This window comes from Suncus etruscus, chromosome 2 (assembly GCF_024139225.1).
Source record: "Suncus etruscus isolate mSunEtr1 chromosome 2, mSunEtr1.pri.cur, whole genome shotgun sequence".
NCBI lineage: Eukaryota > Metazoa > Chordata > Mammalia > Eulipotyphla > Soricidae > Suncus > Suncus etruscus.
Genome location: NC_064849.1, coordinates 171,126,373 through 171,140,783, shown reverse-complemented (window position 1 = coordinate 171,140,783; position 14,411 = coordinate 171,126,373). Strand labels below are relative to the sequence as shown.

The 14,411-nt window shown below is 39.0% G+C and overlaps 1 protein-coding gene across 1 annotated transcript in view; it reads left to right on the top strand.

Annotated features, from left to right (window-relative positions):
- The window catches only part of LOC126001931 (phosphatidylinositol 3-kinase catalytic subunit type 3), a 160,840-nt gene that overhangs the window by 8,200 nt on the left and 138,229 nt on the right, over window positions 1–14,411 (top strand). The window contains exons 3-4 of the mRNA XM_049769125.1: window positions 475–618; window positions 6,045–6,174. Coding sequence (XP_049625082.1) covers window positions 475–618; window positions 6,045–6,174 — 274 coding nt within the window. The remainder of the gene's footprint in view (window positions 1–474; window positions 619–6,044; window positions 6,175–14,411) is intronic.

Genomic DNA, 14,411 nt, shown 5'->3' with positions numbered 1-14,411 from the left:
ACCACAAAAGGACCTAGGGAAATTCCTCTGATTCAATGTCAATATATACCTAAAATATTACTGTGAAAAATTTGTAATCCACTTTGCTCAAAATAAAAATTATTATTAAAAAACTTATATAGGGCCGGAGAGATAGCATGGAGGTAGGGCGTTTGTCTTGCATGCAGAAGGACGGTGGTTTGAATCCCAGTATCCCATATGTTCCCCTGAGCCTTCCAGGGCGATTTCTTAGTGTAGAGCCAGGATTAACCCCTGAGCGCTGCCGGGTGTGACCAAAAACCAAACCCCCCCCCCCCAAAAAAAAATTATATGTACTAAAAAAAAAAGTTAGTGCAAATGCTACTTTTTTTCTCCCTGAGCAAACTTCATTCGATAGTTCGTTATTTTAATAATGTGTTTAAAGACATGTGCATACATAGGTATTTATGGTACCTGTTTTATTAGCTTTATGTTTCTACTGATCTTGTGTCCTAGCTGGAATGAATGGCTGAAACTGCCTGTGAAATACCCTGATCTACCCAGGAATGCTCAAGTGGCCCTGACCATTTGGGATGTGTACGGACCAGGAAAGGCAGTACCCGTGGGTGGAACAACAGTTTCTCTATTTGGAAAATATGGGTAAGAGTCATCTTATTGACAAGAGTATTGTGTTTCTCTTCACTTCCCTTTCTTCCCCTCCCTCTCCTTCCTTTTCCCTTCCCTTCTCTTCTCCTCCTCCCATTCCTTTTCCATAATCTGGTTTTCTGTGTGCTAGTAAGCAAAAACCTGTGTGGAATTTCTAGGATTTTACATAACTTACAGGATATGCAAATTAATTTAGAAAGTTAATATAGTTCTATCATTGATGGAGAATGGGATTTCTATTTTAAGTTAGTTTCTGGAATCTAGTGTCTCTCCTTTAGGAATAAACAGGTTTTGGAATATACTATAACAGCTTTGCTAGCAGAGGTTTTCTGTGTTGCCAAATAATGTAAAGAACTAAAAGATTAAAAAGTAGGGGTCCATGCAATAGTACAGTAGTAGGGCATTTGCCTTGCCCACAGCCAACATAGGACGGACCCGGGTTCTATTCCTGGCATCCTATATGGTTCCCCGAGCTGCCAGGAGCGATTTCTGAGCTAGGAGCCAGGAGTTACCCTTGAGTGCTGCTGGGTTTAAACAAAATAAACAACAAAAAAATATTTTGAGTAACTGTATTTTTGATTATAATAAAAATGATTATAATTGGAAAGTTATTAATTTAGTGTTTTATTTTAGATTGATAAATAATAGGTTTATCATATGACAGAACTGAACTGGAAAGTATGTTTTTCTCTATCCCTTCTTGAACAGAGGGCTAATTGTTTATTAGAGAACTGGTAAATTTTTTTCTATGTTTTCTAATATTTTTTCTAAATGAATTTGTTCCTTTGAAAGTTTTCTTGTTACCCTGGTTTGCAGTTCATAGAAAGAAGGGGATGGATTGTCCTCAAGAGTTACTCTGGCTATGTGCTTAGGAATCACTTCTGGCAGCACTCTGGGGACCATATCTGGTGCTGAAGAGCAAAATGACTTTAACTGCGTACAAGGCAACCATCCTTGTATCTCTCTCAAGCTCCTAAGAAAGGAAGGTAGTTTAACTTTTTGCTTATTAATTAGATTTAAGGATGAAAGATTTAATAATTGTCTTTCATTTCCTTACTTAGTTCACTTCCTACTATCACCTAAGATTTCATCTACTTTGCCAAAGGAGGCACAGTTCCATCCATTTAGGTGGTAGAGTAGTATTCCATGCTTTGTCCAGACTCATCTTGATGTTCTTAAATTCTTTCCAACGATTGGTCATTATAAACACTGCTGCAGTTAACATGGTGTGTACATGACTTTTCTTTTTGGATAAATTGGTGGTTGTTGGTGTTGAATTAGATGCTGAAGAAGCATTCACTGTGGTGAGATGAACTTCTAATAAAATTGGGGGATACTGATACTACAACGTTGGAGGAGGGATTGGTGTAGTTCTCTGCTCATCTGAAACAACTTCAAGATTTGTGACTATGGAACCCAGTTATAAGGAAAAAAGAAGGACTTTTTTGGATTTTAAAATTATCCATTTTCTCTTGACTTTTAGCTGATATCAAATAAAAATGAAATTTTGGATAGCAGTACTAATCCTGCTTTATTTAGAACAGTTTTTCAGATGTATCATTGTTTTAGCAGTTTGAGACATGCTGAATTTCTGTACTAAGAATATTTTTAATTAATAATTTCACTTAAATCAGCATATTTTACTTACCTGAACTTATTTTAAGCAAAATAATTAGTATACTTGGCATACCTGGGAAAATATTATTAAAAATTATTTATCAAATCACACAAGATACAAAGTTGTTAACAATTGAAATTTACTCATGCAGTGTTCTAGCACCCATCCTGCCATCAGTATCTATTTCTCTGTCAGTGTACCCAGTTACCTTCCTGTGACAGACACTATTCTATTTTTTTCTTTTTTCATTTTAGGCACTGGTTTTCAGTACTGTTACTCAAAGGGTATTATGCATATTATTCTGACTCTTTTAAACACCCTGGGAAACAAATATTATTCTATAAGTATTGATTTATAATACAAAAAATACAGATATGAAAATAGCATTAAATTTTATAAGTTGATAATCCAAATGCAAGTAAATGACATTAACTATTTAATTTACAAAATATGCCTTTAACTACTTTAATTAAAGTAGTTCTGTGTATGCTTTGCTGTAAAGGAGATAGTCATGTCACTGTTGCTTAATTTAAAGCTTAATCTACGTCATTGTCTTTAGGAATCATTTCAATTCCTAAGTAGCTATTTGCAACTTATTCACATTATAACATCAGGTGTGTGTTTTGTTGTTGTTGCTTTGTTTTGGGTTCTCCAGCTTACTCTTTACTCAGGGGTCTTTCCTGGTCAGCTCGGGGGTATTGGGTTTTGAACCCAGTTTTGCTGCGTGTAAGGCAAGTGCTCGTGCATTTAGACCTTTTGGCCTCAACCTTGGATGTTAACGGAGGCTTTTGGGGAACCTTTTATTTTTGTTGTTTTGAATTATATAACACAGAAAAGATTTTATTGAAGTTAAAGGAAAGGAGAAGATGGCCAAGAAGCTTCAGATTATGGGATGGATCCTCATAAACAGGGTTCCTAAATCCCTTTGACACCGACATGGTTTCTTGTACTTTTTGTCCTCAGTCTTTTCTTGAGTGCAAATTGGGTTGCATTGAGGTACAAGCCCAGTTTTTCTTAGGCGTACCACTGGACTTCCTCTCTAGGAAGGGTGGAAGGATTTGATAATCATAGTGTTACAGGTGCAGCAACAGAGTGCACTTGTGCTGTTGGGTCATAGGTGCTTTTCTGCATGGTGTTTTTCTGACATCCAAGGAGAGAATATTACATGATTCTTTTAGGTACTATCAGCAAACAGCCTAGGCAGAGTTTCTTTTTTGCCATTAGGTATTCTATTACATGCCCTCACAGTTCTTGTGACAGGAAAAAAGTTTCTTCAGATATTTCTTAAGCAGTGAAACTAAAACAATTGCATTCCATATAGTTTCCCCCAAAGAATCTTATATGCACTTAGTAGTTTTTCACAAGCTATGCTTTAAGTGTAATAGTTCCTTATAATATTTGGAATCCATTACTACCAACCTTTTGTTACTTGCTAATAGCTGGTTCTTATACTTCAGTCAGTGTGCAGCAGTGATTATAAGAGAATAGTCTAATTAATAATTGAAAGAATATTCTGTTAGGATGTGGCTAGAATAACTAAGCGCTCTCATTTTGAAAGTTTAGCTTGTGAGTTTTCTAAGTAGCAAAAGAATGGATTGATCATTAGGTCAGTTGGCAAAGAACCATAGGCTTGCTGCAGATTTCTCTTGCAGATGTGATATCTCCCCTTCACCCCCAAATGTGAATTCTGAAGTCAGGGCAGTTGCTGCTGAAGTGACTTGGCACAAGGAACTGGAGCTTCAGCAGCAGCTGTTGTTGGGGCTGCTGCTGGCGTCTGAAGGAGAACCTGCTGTGCTGTTTCTCCTGTCTTGCCTGTTCGGCTTAATTTCTCAAGTGGACAAGATGCTCTGAGCATCTTCTGGCTTACCACCTGGAGGCTGTGTAACTCTGCAAAGGTTCCATTAGTGTCAGAAGAAAATAATATGTTCACTTGAACATTTGGGTTACTTGGCATCACCCCTACCCTCCACATTCCCCATCCTTAAGTCTCTTCTCCAGATCCATCCCATGGTGCTAAATCATTTAGTAAACTGCCTGCCTGCCAAATGTGCTTATTGTTGATTTAGTTGAGTTCAGGCAGTCAGAGTCCTCACTGGAGTGGAGAGGTGAAGAGAAAGATGTGGGGCCCTCTACTGTTTCTAAGGTACATTTAAGGAAATTCATTTAAAGTGATTGTTACCTCACTGTACCAGAGTCTCAGAAAGTAAGCAGATTTGCTTGATAATGACTATACCTCAGCTAAAAGAGGAAGAAAATAAAGTTTAAAAGAAAATTTCAGTGGGTAGTTTATTTTTGGTTATGTGAATTCTTTTAATGTTTAGTATGATAAATATTGAGAATTCTTCATAAAAGTTTTTCATGGAAAATTTTTGTATTCCCATATTAAAAAAAAACTTACTTTTGATATAGTTGCTGTGCATCTGGCAATTGTCTAGCTATTTTGTATTGTTTTTGATAGAAGCCAGAATGGGTTCTGTAGTAAAGCACTTACTTGCTTTGCACGTATGCAACCCTGGTTTGATTTGCAGATATTACTAATAAATTAAGTAAAATATTTATGGTGCCATTTCTTGCATACATAGAAAATCCTCTTTCTTGTCTGAGGAAAATCTGAAGAGATTCTCACTCAGTCAAAACGTGATAATAATGATTTAAATTTTGTGTAAACTTATAGTTAAGCATTGTTTATGTAGATAGAAAATATTGTTAGCATATTCAAATTATAATTCATTATGATAGAAATATATTACCGTATTTTCCGGCATATCAGACAACTTTTGAAACAAAAAAAAGTCGGTTGTAAACCAGGGGTTGTCTTATACGCCGAGTATATCCCGAAAAATGTTTCAATATGCCGCTAAACGAAAATTGTCCGAGTATTGCCATAAAAAGAATTTTCCAATTCGATCCTGCACCAGTCACTGCTAGGCTGCTCGGACCGCCTCTCTAAGTCAGCCAGTCCAAGCAGGCTTTTGATGCATGCAAATTAAACTATGTTCTGGACCCGAATCTACACGGTAAAAAGCCTGCTCAGATTGGCCAGAGTCAGAGAGGACGTATACATATACAGGTATATGTATTATATACTAGCACTAATTGATTTTTTCCAACAGCTGAATGAGCAAAATAAGTACTCTGATACCATTTTCATGTGATAGGTAGGCTACTGAAACTCTTAGAAATTAAGTAACTCACTCATGGTCCGATAGGTAATTAGTTACACAACTGGGATTTGAAACCTGGTAGTTCAACTTCTGGTAAGAATTGTGAATGTGACATTGTTCAGTTGGGTAGAAATTTGGTCTTCATTTTTTCTTTCTGTTTTTCGTTTTTTCCTTCTTATTTTGAGGCCACATGTAATTCTTAGCTGTCAGTATTGGTTCTGTTCTCAGGAATTATTCCTAGCAGACTTGGTAGACTATATGGAAGGGTAGGGGTCGAATCCTGGTCCCACAGAAGACAACTGCTCTTTCTCCCCACTGTACTATGGCTCTCATTATTTCTAAGAGCTCTATTGAAGTGAAAAAGAATGTTCATTCCACTGCTATGTCTTCTCTTCCATCCTACTCTAGAATTCTCTGTACTAGTTCTAACTGCTTGGAGGAGAAATGAATGGCATGTGAAAAGTGTTACATGAATTTTAGTTGCTTAGTTAATTGCTTTACAATTCACTGGGGGCTTAAAACTTGGCAAGAGAGACATGCATTTACTTGTGTTGAATTCTCTTTGTTTAGGAATCTAAAGTATTCTGTAATGAACTACATTAATTTACTTCTGCTCTGAATATTCTCTTTTTTCCTAGCATGTTTCGCCAAGGGATGCATGACTTGAAAGTCTGGCCTAACGTAGAAGCAGATGGATCAGAACCCACAAAAACTCCTGGCAGAACAAGTAGTACTCTCTCAGAAGATCAAATGAGCCGCCTTGCTAAGGTATAAAAAGAATGATGGAGTAGGTGGAAAGCTCATAATGACACCTGTAGACTCATAGAATTGACATGAATTCTGCCAGATTATTTTTATAAAGTTGTTGATGAATTAATTTTTTTAAATAGAATAAATGCTTCTGATAACATTTATCGTAAGTACTATACCATAAAATTTATCCTGGAAAGTAGTTCTGATTATTTTTTAAAATCTTTTCTTTATTTAAGCACCATGGTTACAAGTGATTAATTTTTTAGTAAATTTATTAGGTTGTGCAGAAATATAATTTTCAAAAAAAATAATCATAAATGCATTCATTTTTATTCAGTTTTCCCTCCAGACCTGACAACTACTAGCTACTCTATTTTTCCTGCATTTGTCTCCTCTTGTTATTTCATTTTAATAGAATCATACAATATTTATGTCATCTGAAAATAGGAAATACTTACTGACATTTTTATATGATCACCGACTTCTTCTGGAGGTGAAGCTTTAAATATACAACTTTTGCATATCAGATATTCTTAGGTCATTAGTAACGATTCTATCTACTATTGATCAATGTTTTTTGTTTGTTTGTTTTTTCCGGCCACACCCGTTTGATGCTCAGGGGTTACTCCTGGCTAAGCGCTTAGAAATCGCCCCTGACTTGGGGGACCATATTGGACGCCGGGGGATCTAACCGTGGTCCTTCCTTGGCTAGTGTTTGCAAGGCAGACACCTTACCTCTAGCACCACCTCTCCGGCCCCTGATCGAATTATTTTCCAGACCAGCTTTACTCCCTGTTTTGAGGGTGGTTAGATGCTTTCCCTTTTCTTTGATAAAATGTTAATGAAGTGCTTTAATATAGAAATAGAATAACTGACTTGAATTTTGTACTCAAATTAAATGATATACCTTTATTTTGTGAATTCCTATATCATAGCAGGTATATATTCCAAGAACCTTTCAAGATTCTTTTGTTAAGCTACTGCAGGTGGCTCCCTTCCCTTCCCTTCCCTTCCCTTCCTTCCTTCCCTTCCCTTCCCTTCCCTTCCCTTCCCTTCCCTTCCCTTCCCTTCCCTTCCCTTCCCTTCCCTTCCCTTCCCTTCCCTTCCTTCCCTTCCCCTTTCCCTTCCCCTCCCCCCTTCCCTTCCCTTTTTTCTTTCCCCTCCCCTTCTCCTTCCCCCTTCCCTTCCCTTCCCTTCCCTTCCCTTCCTTTTCTCTCCTCTCCTCTCCTTTTTCTTTTCTGTTCTATTCTTTTCTTTTCTTTTCTTTTTGGTTTTGGGTCACACCTGGCAGTGCTTAGGGGTTACTCCTGGCTCTGTACTCAGAAATCGCTCCTGACAGGCATTGGGGGACCATATGGGATGTTGGGATTTGAACCATCATCCATCCTCAATTGGCTGCATGCAAAGCAAACGCCCTGCCACTGTGCTATCTCTGCAGCCCCAACCAGGAGTGATTTCTGAGTACATAGTCAGGAGTAACCCCTGAGCATCACCGGTTTTGGCCCAATAACCAAAAGAGAATAAAAAAAGAATAAAAAGTTTTGGTATTATCAAAACTTAGATCAACAAGGGGTAATTTGAAATGGTTGTTATATCTCTCCTTAATTTTACTAAAATCAGTCTTTAAGAATGTACTGGGCTTTGGTTGGTGCTAGTTGAGTCTTCTATGTTACTGTCTAGGCTCACTGGCAGATTTCAATGTAATGTTCCCATTAGATTTCCTGTGATAATACAGGGCTGCTACTACTAATATAAACTAAGGTGTCATGGCTTTCTAGGATTTATAGATCTGAAACAAATTTGGTGTGTTGGCAATTTGATATGGTAAAGCTGTGGAGCTGGACTATTTTTGTTGGACAGTGTAGGGTATGGTGCGGGGCTGCTGTTGCTCGTGAAGAAAGGAGAAAAGGAGAATCTGTCCTTTGTCCTCTCCTGAAAATGCCATCAAGGTATCGCCCTGAACCAGACTACCTGAGGAGTATTGATGGCCATTATTTTCTTTTGAAGCTTGGTGGAGGAGTCTGGGAGTTATTGGATTTTCTGGTGATAAGGTGGGTAGTGGGAGGCCTGGTTCAGTCTTCTAAAAAGAAATTCTCAGAGATGTCAGCCTTGTAGTTCGATCTCGCCTGAGAAGATTTAGTTGCTCATATTATTTTATGTAAGTCTCAGAACTAGGCCACTTCTGTTTGAGGGTGCAGGGTATGGCTTTGGGCTGTTGTAGTTCTTACAGAAAAAGGATTCTAACTGCCAACCTTTCTGAGAATGCTTCAAAGGCATCAGCCCAGACTGGAGTACCTGGGAAGATTCAGTGGTCATTATTTTCTTTTTCCCTAACAAGTTTTTAGCTGAGTTACTATTGGCAACATTCTTAATAATAAACATTTTAATTTTTAGTTAAGCGATTCAATCTGAAGGTTTGTTTTTATTTTTGCATTGGCTATCAGGGCAAGTCCTCAGGATTTTACTGTCTTTAAGTCAGAGCCTCATACATTTAAGGCATGTCAAGCATGTCTTCTACCACTAAGTCACATTCCTAGCCTTTCTGTGACTTTTATAAACCCTGAATATCAGTAGAAATTTTTATTGTAACTCAGCTCACGTATTGCCTCTGGGTCATTACAATGTGAAAAAAGTCTAAATCTTATGTGTCAGAAATGTAATATATGTGGAATCAAGATTTTCTAAGTTGTTTTTTGAGGAAAAGCTTTGTTTTACTTTATCATTTATTCCTTCTTATGGTGAATTCGAAACTTCCATTATCAAATAATTGATACTTAAGAAATGGAAAACAATGTAACTGTAACAATTAATCTGTTCCACAAAATTTTTGTGTGTATTCATGTGTTCCAAGTCTTACGGTTGGGGCCGGCATGGTGGCGCTAGAGGTAAGGTGTCTGCTTTGCCAGCGCTAGCCTAGGGCAGACCACATTTTGATCCCTTCGGCGTCCCATATGGTCCCCCAAGCCAGGGAGTGACTATCTGAGCGCATAGCCAGGAGTAACCCGCTGAGCGTCACCGTGTGTGGCTCCCCCCCAAAAAAAAAACAAGTCTTACAATTATTTTGATAGATGGTTTTGAAAATAAAGTTTAGAAGTTTGCATTTTTAAATAGTATGTGCAATAATTAAGAATTTGTGTGTTAATTCTACTTCTTTTAGTGTATCAAAGTGTTATTACTTTGCGTTTTTTTGACATTTTTGGTAGGACAAATGATGTGAGTTGATAATGAGCAGTGAGTGTGTGTGTGTGTGTGTGTGTAAGAGAGATTGAAACAGTAACCTCTTAAGTTGTATGAAGTTTTTTTTTTTTTTTTTTTTTTTTTTTTTTTTTTTTTTTTTTTGGTTTTTGGGCCACACCCGGTTGAGGCTCAGGGGATTACTCCTGGCTATGGTGCTCAGAAATCGCCCCTGGCTTGGGGGGGGGGACCATATGGGACGTCCGGGGGATCGAACCATGGTCCTTCCTTGGCTAGCGCTTGCAAGGCAGACACCTTACCTCCAGCGCCACCTACCCGGCCCCAAGTTGTATGAAGTTTTACTTGTTTTAGTTACTAGAGAATAGTAGCAATGCAAGGAATGATGATTAAACTCACCCAGAGCTATACTGAGTTATTGGGAATAAATTCTTTCATCATTGAAGGAGTGATCCTATTTCGCAGTGATACCCAGGGCCACTTTCACCTGTGCTAGGAACCATGTGTTGCAGGGCATTAAACCTAGGAGACACTTGATATACATACACCTTTGAGCTCTCTTTCTGGTCTAGGAATAAGTTTTCTAAACTTTTTTTAGTGAATGATTTCATCAGTGATAGGCATTATTATTTTTTCTTTGCTTTGTTTTGGGTTTCCTCAGCAATGCTGGGGCTGTAGGAACTGGAGCTGGCTATATATAGTCCATGCAGTTCAGTGATGGAATCCCTGACTCAAAACATGCAAGTCATGAGCTCTAGCCCTTTGAGCTTTCTCTCTACAGTCTAAGTTCTTTATGATGAAGGTATGACCGGTTGTACATTACTATACATTTATATGCTGTCTGTACTATACTTAAAATTTTTAACTTTTTCAGGTAAGTTTTAAATGTGTTTTTTTTTTTTTAAATATTTAGATGGGAAAGGAAATGAATGAGAATAAGCATCTTATATTCCTCATGATGCTAATTGGAGATGAGTTTCTTTTTTTTTTTTTGTGGTTTTTGGTTTTTTGGATCACACACTGGCAGCGCTCAGGGATTGCTCCTGGCAGGCTTGGGGGACCATATGGGATGCCGGGATTTGAACCACCGTCCTGCATGCAAGGCAAATGCGCTACCTCCATGGTATCTCTCTGGCCCCGAGATGAGTTCTTTTTAAAGTCTTTGCTCTTTTTTTCTTTTTTTTCTTTTTTTTTTTTTTTTTTTTTGGTTTTTGGGCCATACCCTGTGACGCTCAGGGGTTACTCCTGGCTATGCGCTCAGAAGTTGCTTCTGGCTTCTTGGGGGACCATATGGGACGCCAGGGGATCGAACCGCGGTCCATCCTAGGCTAGCGCAGGCAAGGCAGGCACCTTACCTCCAGCGCCACCGCCACGGCCCCAAAGTCCTTTGCTCTTAATAGAAATTGCTTCTCAGTGGATTGGAGGGCTTCAACACGTACTCTGCTGTGACAGCTGTGTTTGTGTTAACTCACGTTCCTCAGAAATAATCAAAACGACTCATTGCTTTTCTTAAGGGGTAAAATGCATCATGTTCTTAACATTGTGAAAGAATTGCATTGCTTTAAAAGAATCTATCTTAGCATTTGGCCTAAAGAGCTTCATTCATGTATAGCTTACATGAAGCAAACTGTTGAAGATTTCAGAACCTAGTGAAGAGAAATGTTTTTGTTTTGGCTTTACTTTTTAAGTGCTAAGTTTTGTGAAATTGGGAAGCACTTATAGTGGGAATATAGTTCAAGCACACTATTATAGGAGTCAGAGATTTAATTATCTAACCCAAGTGAAAAAAAAGCATTGTATATGGTCCAATAAGTTTAGAACTTAGATTGGGTGACTTATAAAGTCCCGTGTAGTTTGCTCTATGTTTCTCAAGTACTATAGCAAAATATGGTTATTAGTTTGCAGTAGAGAATGTATTGTGTTCATGCCGTTTCTTTCCTTTTGCAACATTCCTACTGTAAAGCGTTATTAGGAGCTTAATGCTCTGTTTACACACTTCATGATGCTTTATATTAAGAAAAAAAGTCCCGGTGCCCGGAGAGATAGCACAGCGGTGTTTGCCTTGCAAGCAGCCAATACAGGACCAAAGGTGGTTGGTTGAATCCCCGGTGTCCCATGTGGGTCCCTGTGCCTGCCAGGAGGCTATTTCTGAGCAGACAGTCAGGAGTAACCCCTGAGCAACGCCGGGTGTGGCCCCAAAAACTAAAAATCAAAACAAAACAAAAGAAAAAAGTCCCCCTCCTTTTCGTTGTTATTTAGTCACCATGAAATTCATGATTGAGTTTCAGGCATATAATATTTCAACGCTGATCTATTCACTAGTGTCCACTGTTCCCCATCAGTATTGCTCTTACTCACCAGCCTGCGTTTATAAGAGGCACTTTATATATATATATATATATATATATCTGTATATTCATATATATAATGTATAATATATAATACATTTTTCCTTTATGGTTTTATACATAATATTTACCTTTTATCACCATCTCCTCTTCCTCACCCACCATACTCTTTAGCCCTGTAATTTTTTTCTGTATTTTCCTCATTCTGTTCTCATATACTCTTGTGTTTTATTGGCTATCTGTTTCATTGTTCCTTTGAACTTTTTAATTAAGCATCTTCAACATTTTCCTCTCTAAAATTCTTAACTGAGAGGTTATGTAGCATGCTATTGGTTGTGTCTAAAGGAGTGCCATCTTCACTCACTAAGCGTGGTGGGTTTCTGTATTGTTTTCCCATTGAAATCCGGATGGCGTTTCATTGTATGTGTTTATAGCAAGGTGACTGGAGTTGAGGATGTCTTTGTATGCTAACAGTGAGCTATGAAGAGGGTGAAGAAGAAGAAATGTGCAAGCCACTTAGAGGCCATGCAGTTTACATGGGTAGGACGGAGGCCTAATCTCGGGAGGGGAGTAGTGGGTGTGATATTGAGTACCCACACTGGAGCCCTGATCACTAGTACCTAGTTTCTTAGGCCAGAGGGCTGGGCAGAACCAATCTGTACTAGATAGTCAGCCTTTTCTTTTGCCTTCTACTTTGTGGAGACTAATGGTGTCAGTATTGAGGAATTTCAATTGTCAATGCAGTCATATTTGTGGCTCTAGAAATTTCAGGATCTGTGGAGCCATGCTCCACCTACCCTGTCAGGCCTCCTCCTGCTCCTATGAAGTGCATGGCCTCTAGTGGCCGCTGATGAGTTTATAGAGAAGCGCTTTATATAGAAGCCTAGAGCTTATATATAAGCAACTGTATGTTATCAATACTATATGTGGCTGTGGCTACTGAGGCCTCTAGGGTGCGGAGTTGGCTGCCTGACACTCTCCCAGGTACACCCAGAGTTTTCCTTTATGAGACTGGTGTATCTATACATTTTAGAGCTTTGCTTGCATCTCTTCCAAGAATATAAGTTTGTGGATCTGGCCAATGAGTTGACATGGTAGAAATTGTGGGATGTAGGGTTATACTTGTATATTTTTAATTTAAAGGATAACTTTGATTTTTTTTGGTTTCAAAATTGTAACAAAGTAGCTTTCTTTTATTCCATTCCTCTCATTTTTCTGTTTCTAAATTAAAAAGTTTGCTCAGTGGGCTGGAGAGCCTTGTGGGAGGTAAGACACCTGCCTTGCTTGCCACAAACTTTGGTTTGATCCCAGCGAGACATATGTCCCTTGAGCACTGGCTGGATTGGTACTGAATATAGAGCTAAAAAGCACTCTGCTTCTACTGAGCACTGCTGGGTGTTATGCAATATTTTCCAATTTTCTTCTGTGTGCTCTGCCCCCCACCCAAAGGGTTGTTCAGAAAATTTTAGAATTTTTATGGTATGATACTTCAAAAACCGGGAAAGGATGTTTATATCTGTTGTTTCATTTTCACACAAAGGAAAAAGATTTTAGATATAAAACATTTTTATACAACCATTTTAAGAAAAGAGGTAGGTGAAGTAGATGAAGTTTAGTGATTTGAACATAATGGTTCATTTCCTGTTACACTTTTTTTTACCAGGCAGTAAATTTACTATAATTGTTTTAAATTGTTGAGAAGGCAGTTGTCTTGAGAGTAAGAATGTATATGAAAGTCTTTGCAAAACATAGTTGCTAGATATTGAAGTCTAAGTCTAAATAAATAGCATGCAGTATAAGAAAGTCTGTTCAGCAGTCCAACTGCTCCAGTCTTGGTCACCTGAGACAAGAAGACTTTGCTGTGAGGATTAACTTACTTAAATGGCCTGTGAAAAGATGGTGGTAGGTAATTATTAAGCACAGAATTTCAGATTCAAGCTGGACTAAGTATTCTTTTTCTTTTTTTTTTTTTTTCTCTAAGGAGCCAACCTGGTCACACCCTGGCCTGACCCTGGCTCACAGCGGGGTGCCCAGCACTCAGCATGGAAGGCAGAAATACCCAGAGCAAGTCAGGGTGCTGTATCAGGCAGAGCATGTCCTCCCTGCTTGGGCACCACCGAGCACTTCATCCTGCACCCAAGGACTTGGCTGTGGTCCTGACCTTTCTGAGTATCTCAAACACTCACAATTGTGAAGCCAGAGGAACAGCAGGGCAGGGAGGGCGTTAACCTGACATGTGTTGGACTCAGGTTCCATCCCCGGCATTCCATCCCACCACCAGCAGTGATCCCTGAGCATAGAGCCAGGAATCAGCCCTGAGCACTGCCGAGTGTGACCCAAAAACTGAAAAACAAAATATCCATTGAGACCTGAGTGATAACACAATGGTGAGGGCGTTTGCCTTGCATGTGGCCTACCAAGGTTCAGTCCCCTGAGCCTGCCAAGAGTGATCCCTTGAGTGCGGAACCAGGAGGAACCCCTGAGCACTGCTGGTGCCCCTTCCTAAAAAAAAATCCAAAATCATTATTTTGGTTTTTGCGCCACTCCCAGGACCACTCAGGGCTGACTGCCTGGCAGTTCTCAGGGTGTCATACAAGGTGGCAGGAGTCAAACCGGGTGAGCCATGTGAAAGATAAAGCATTGCAGCCTCAGGGTGGAGGCACATTCCTGCCACAGAAGATCTCAGCATTGAACTACCAGCACCTCCCCCCA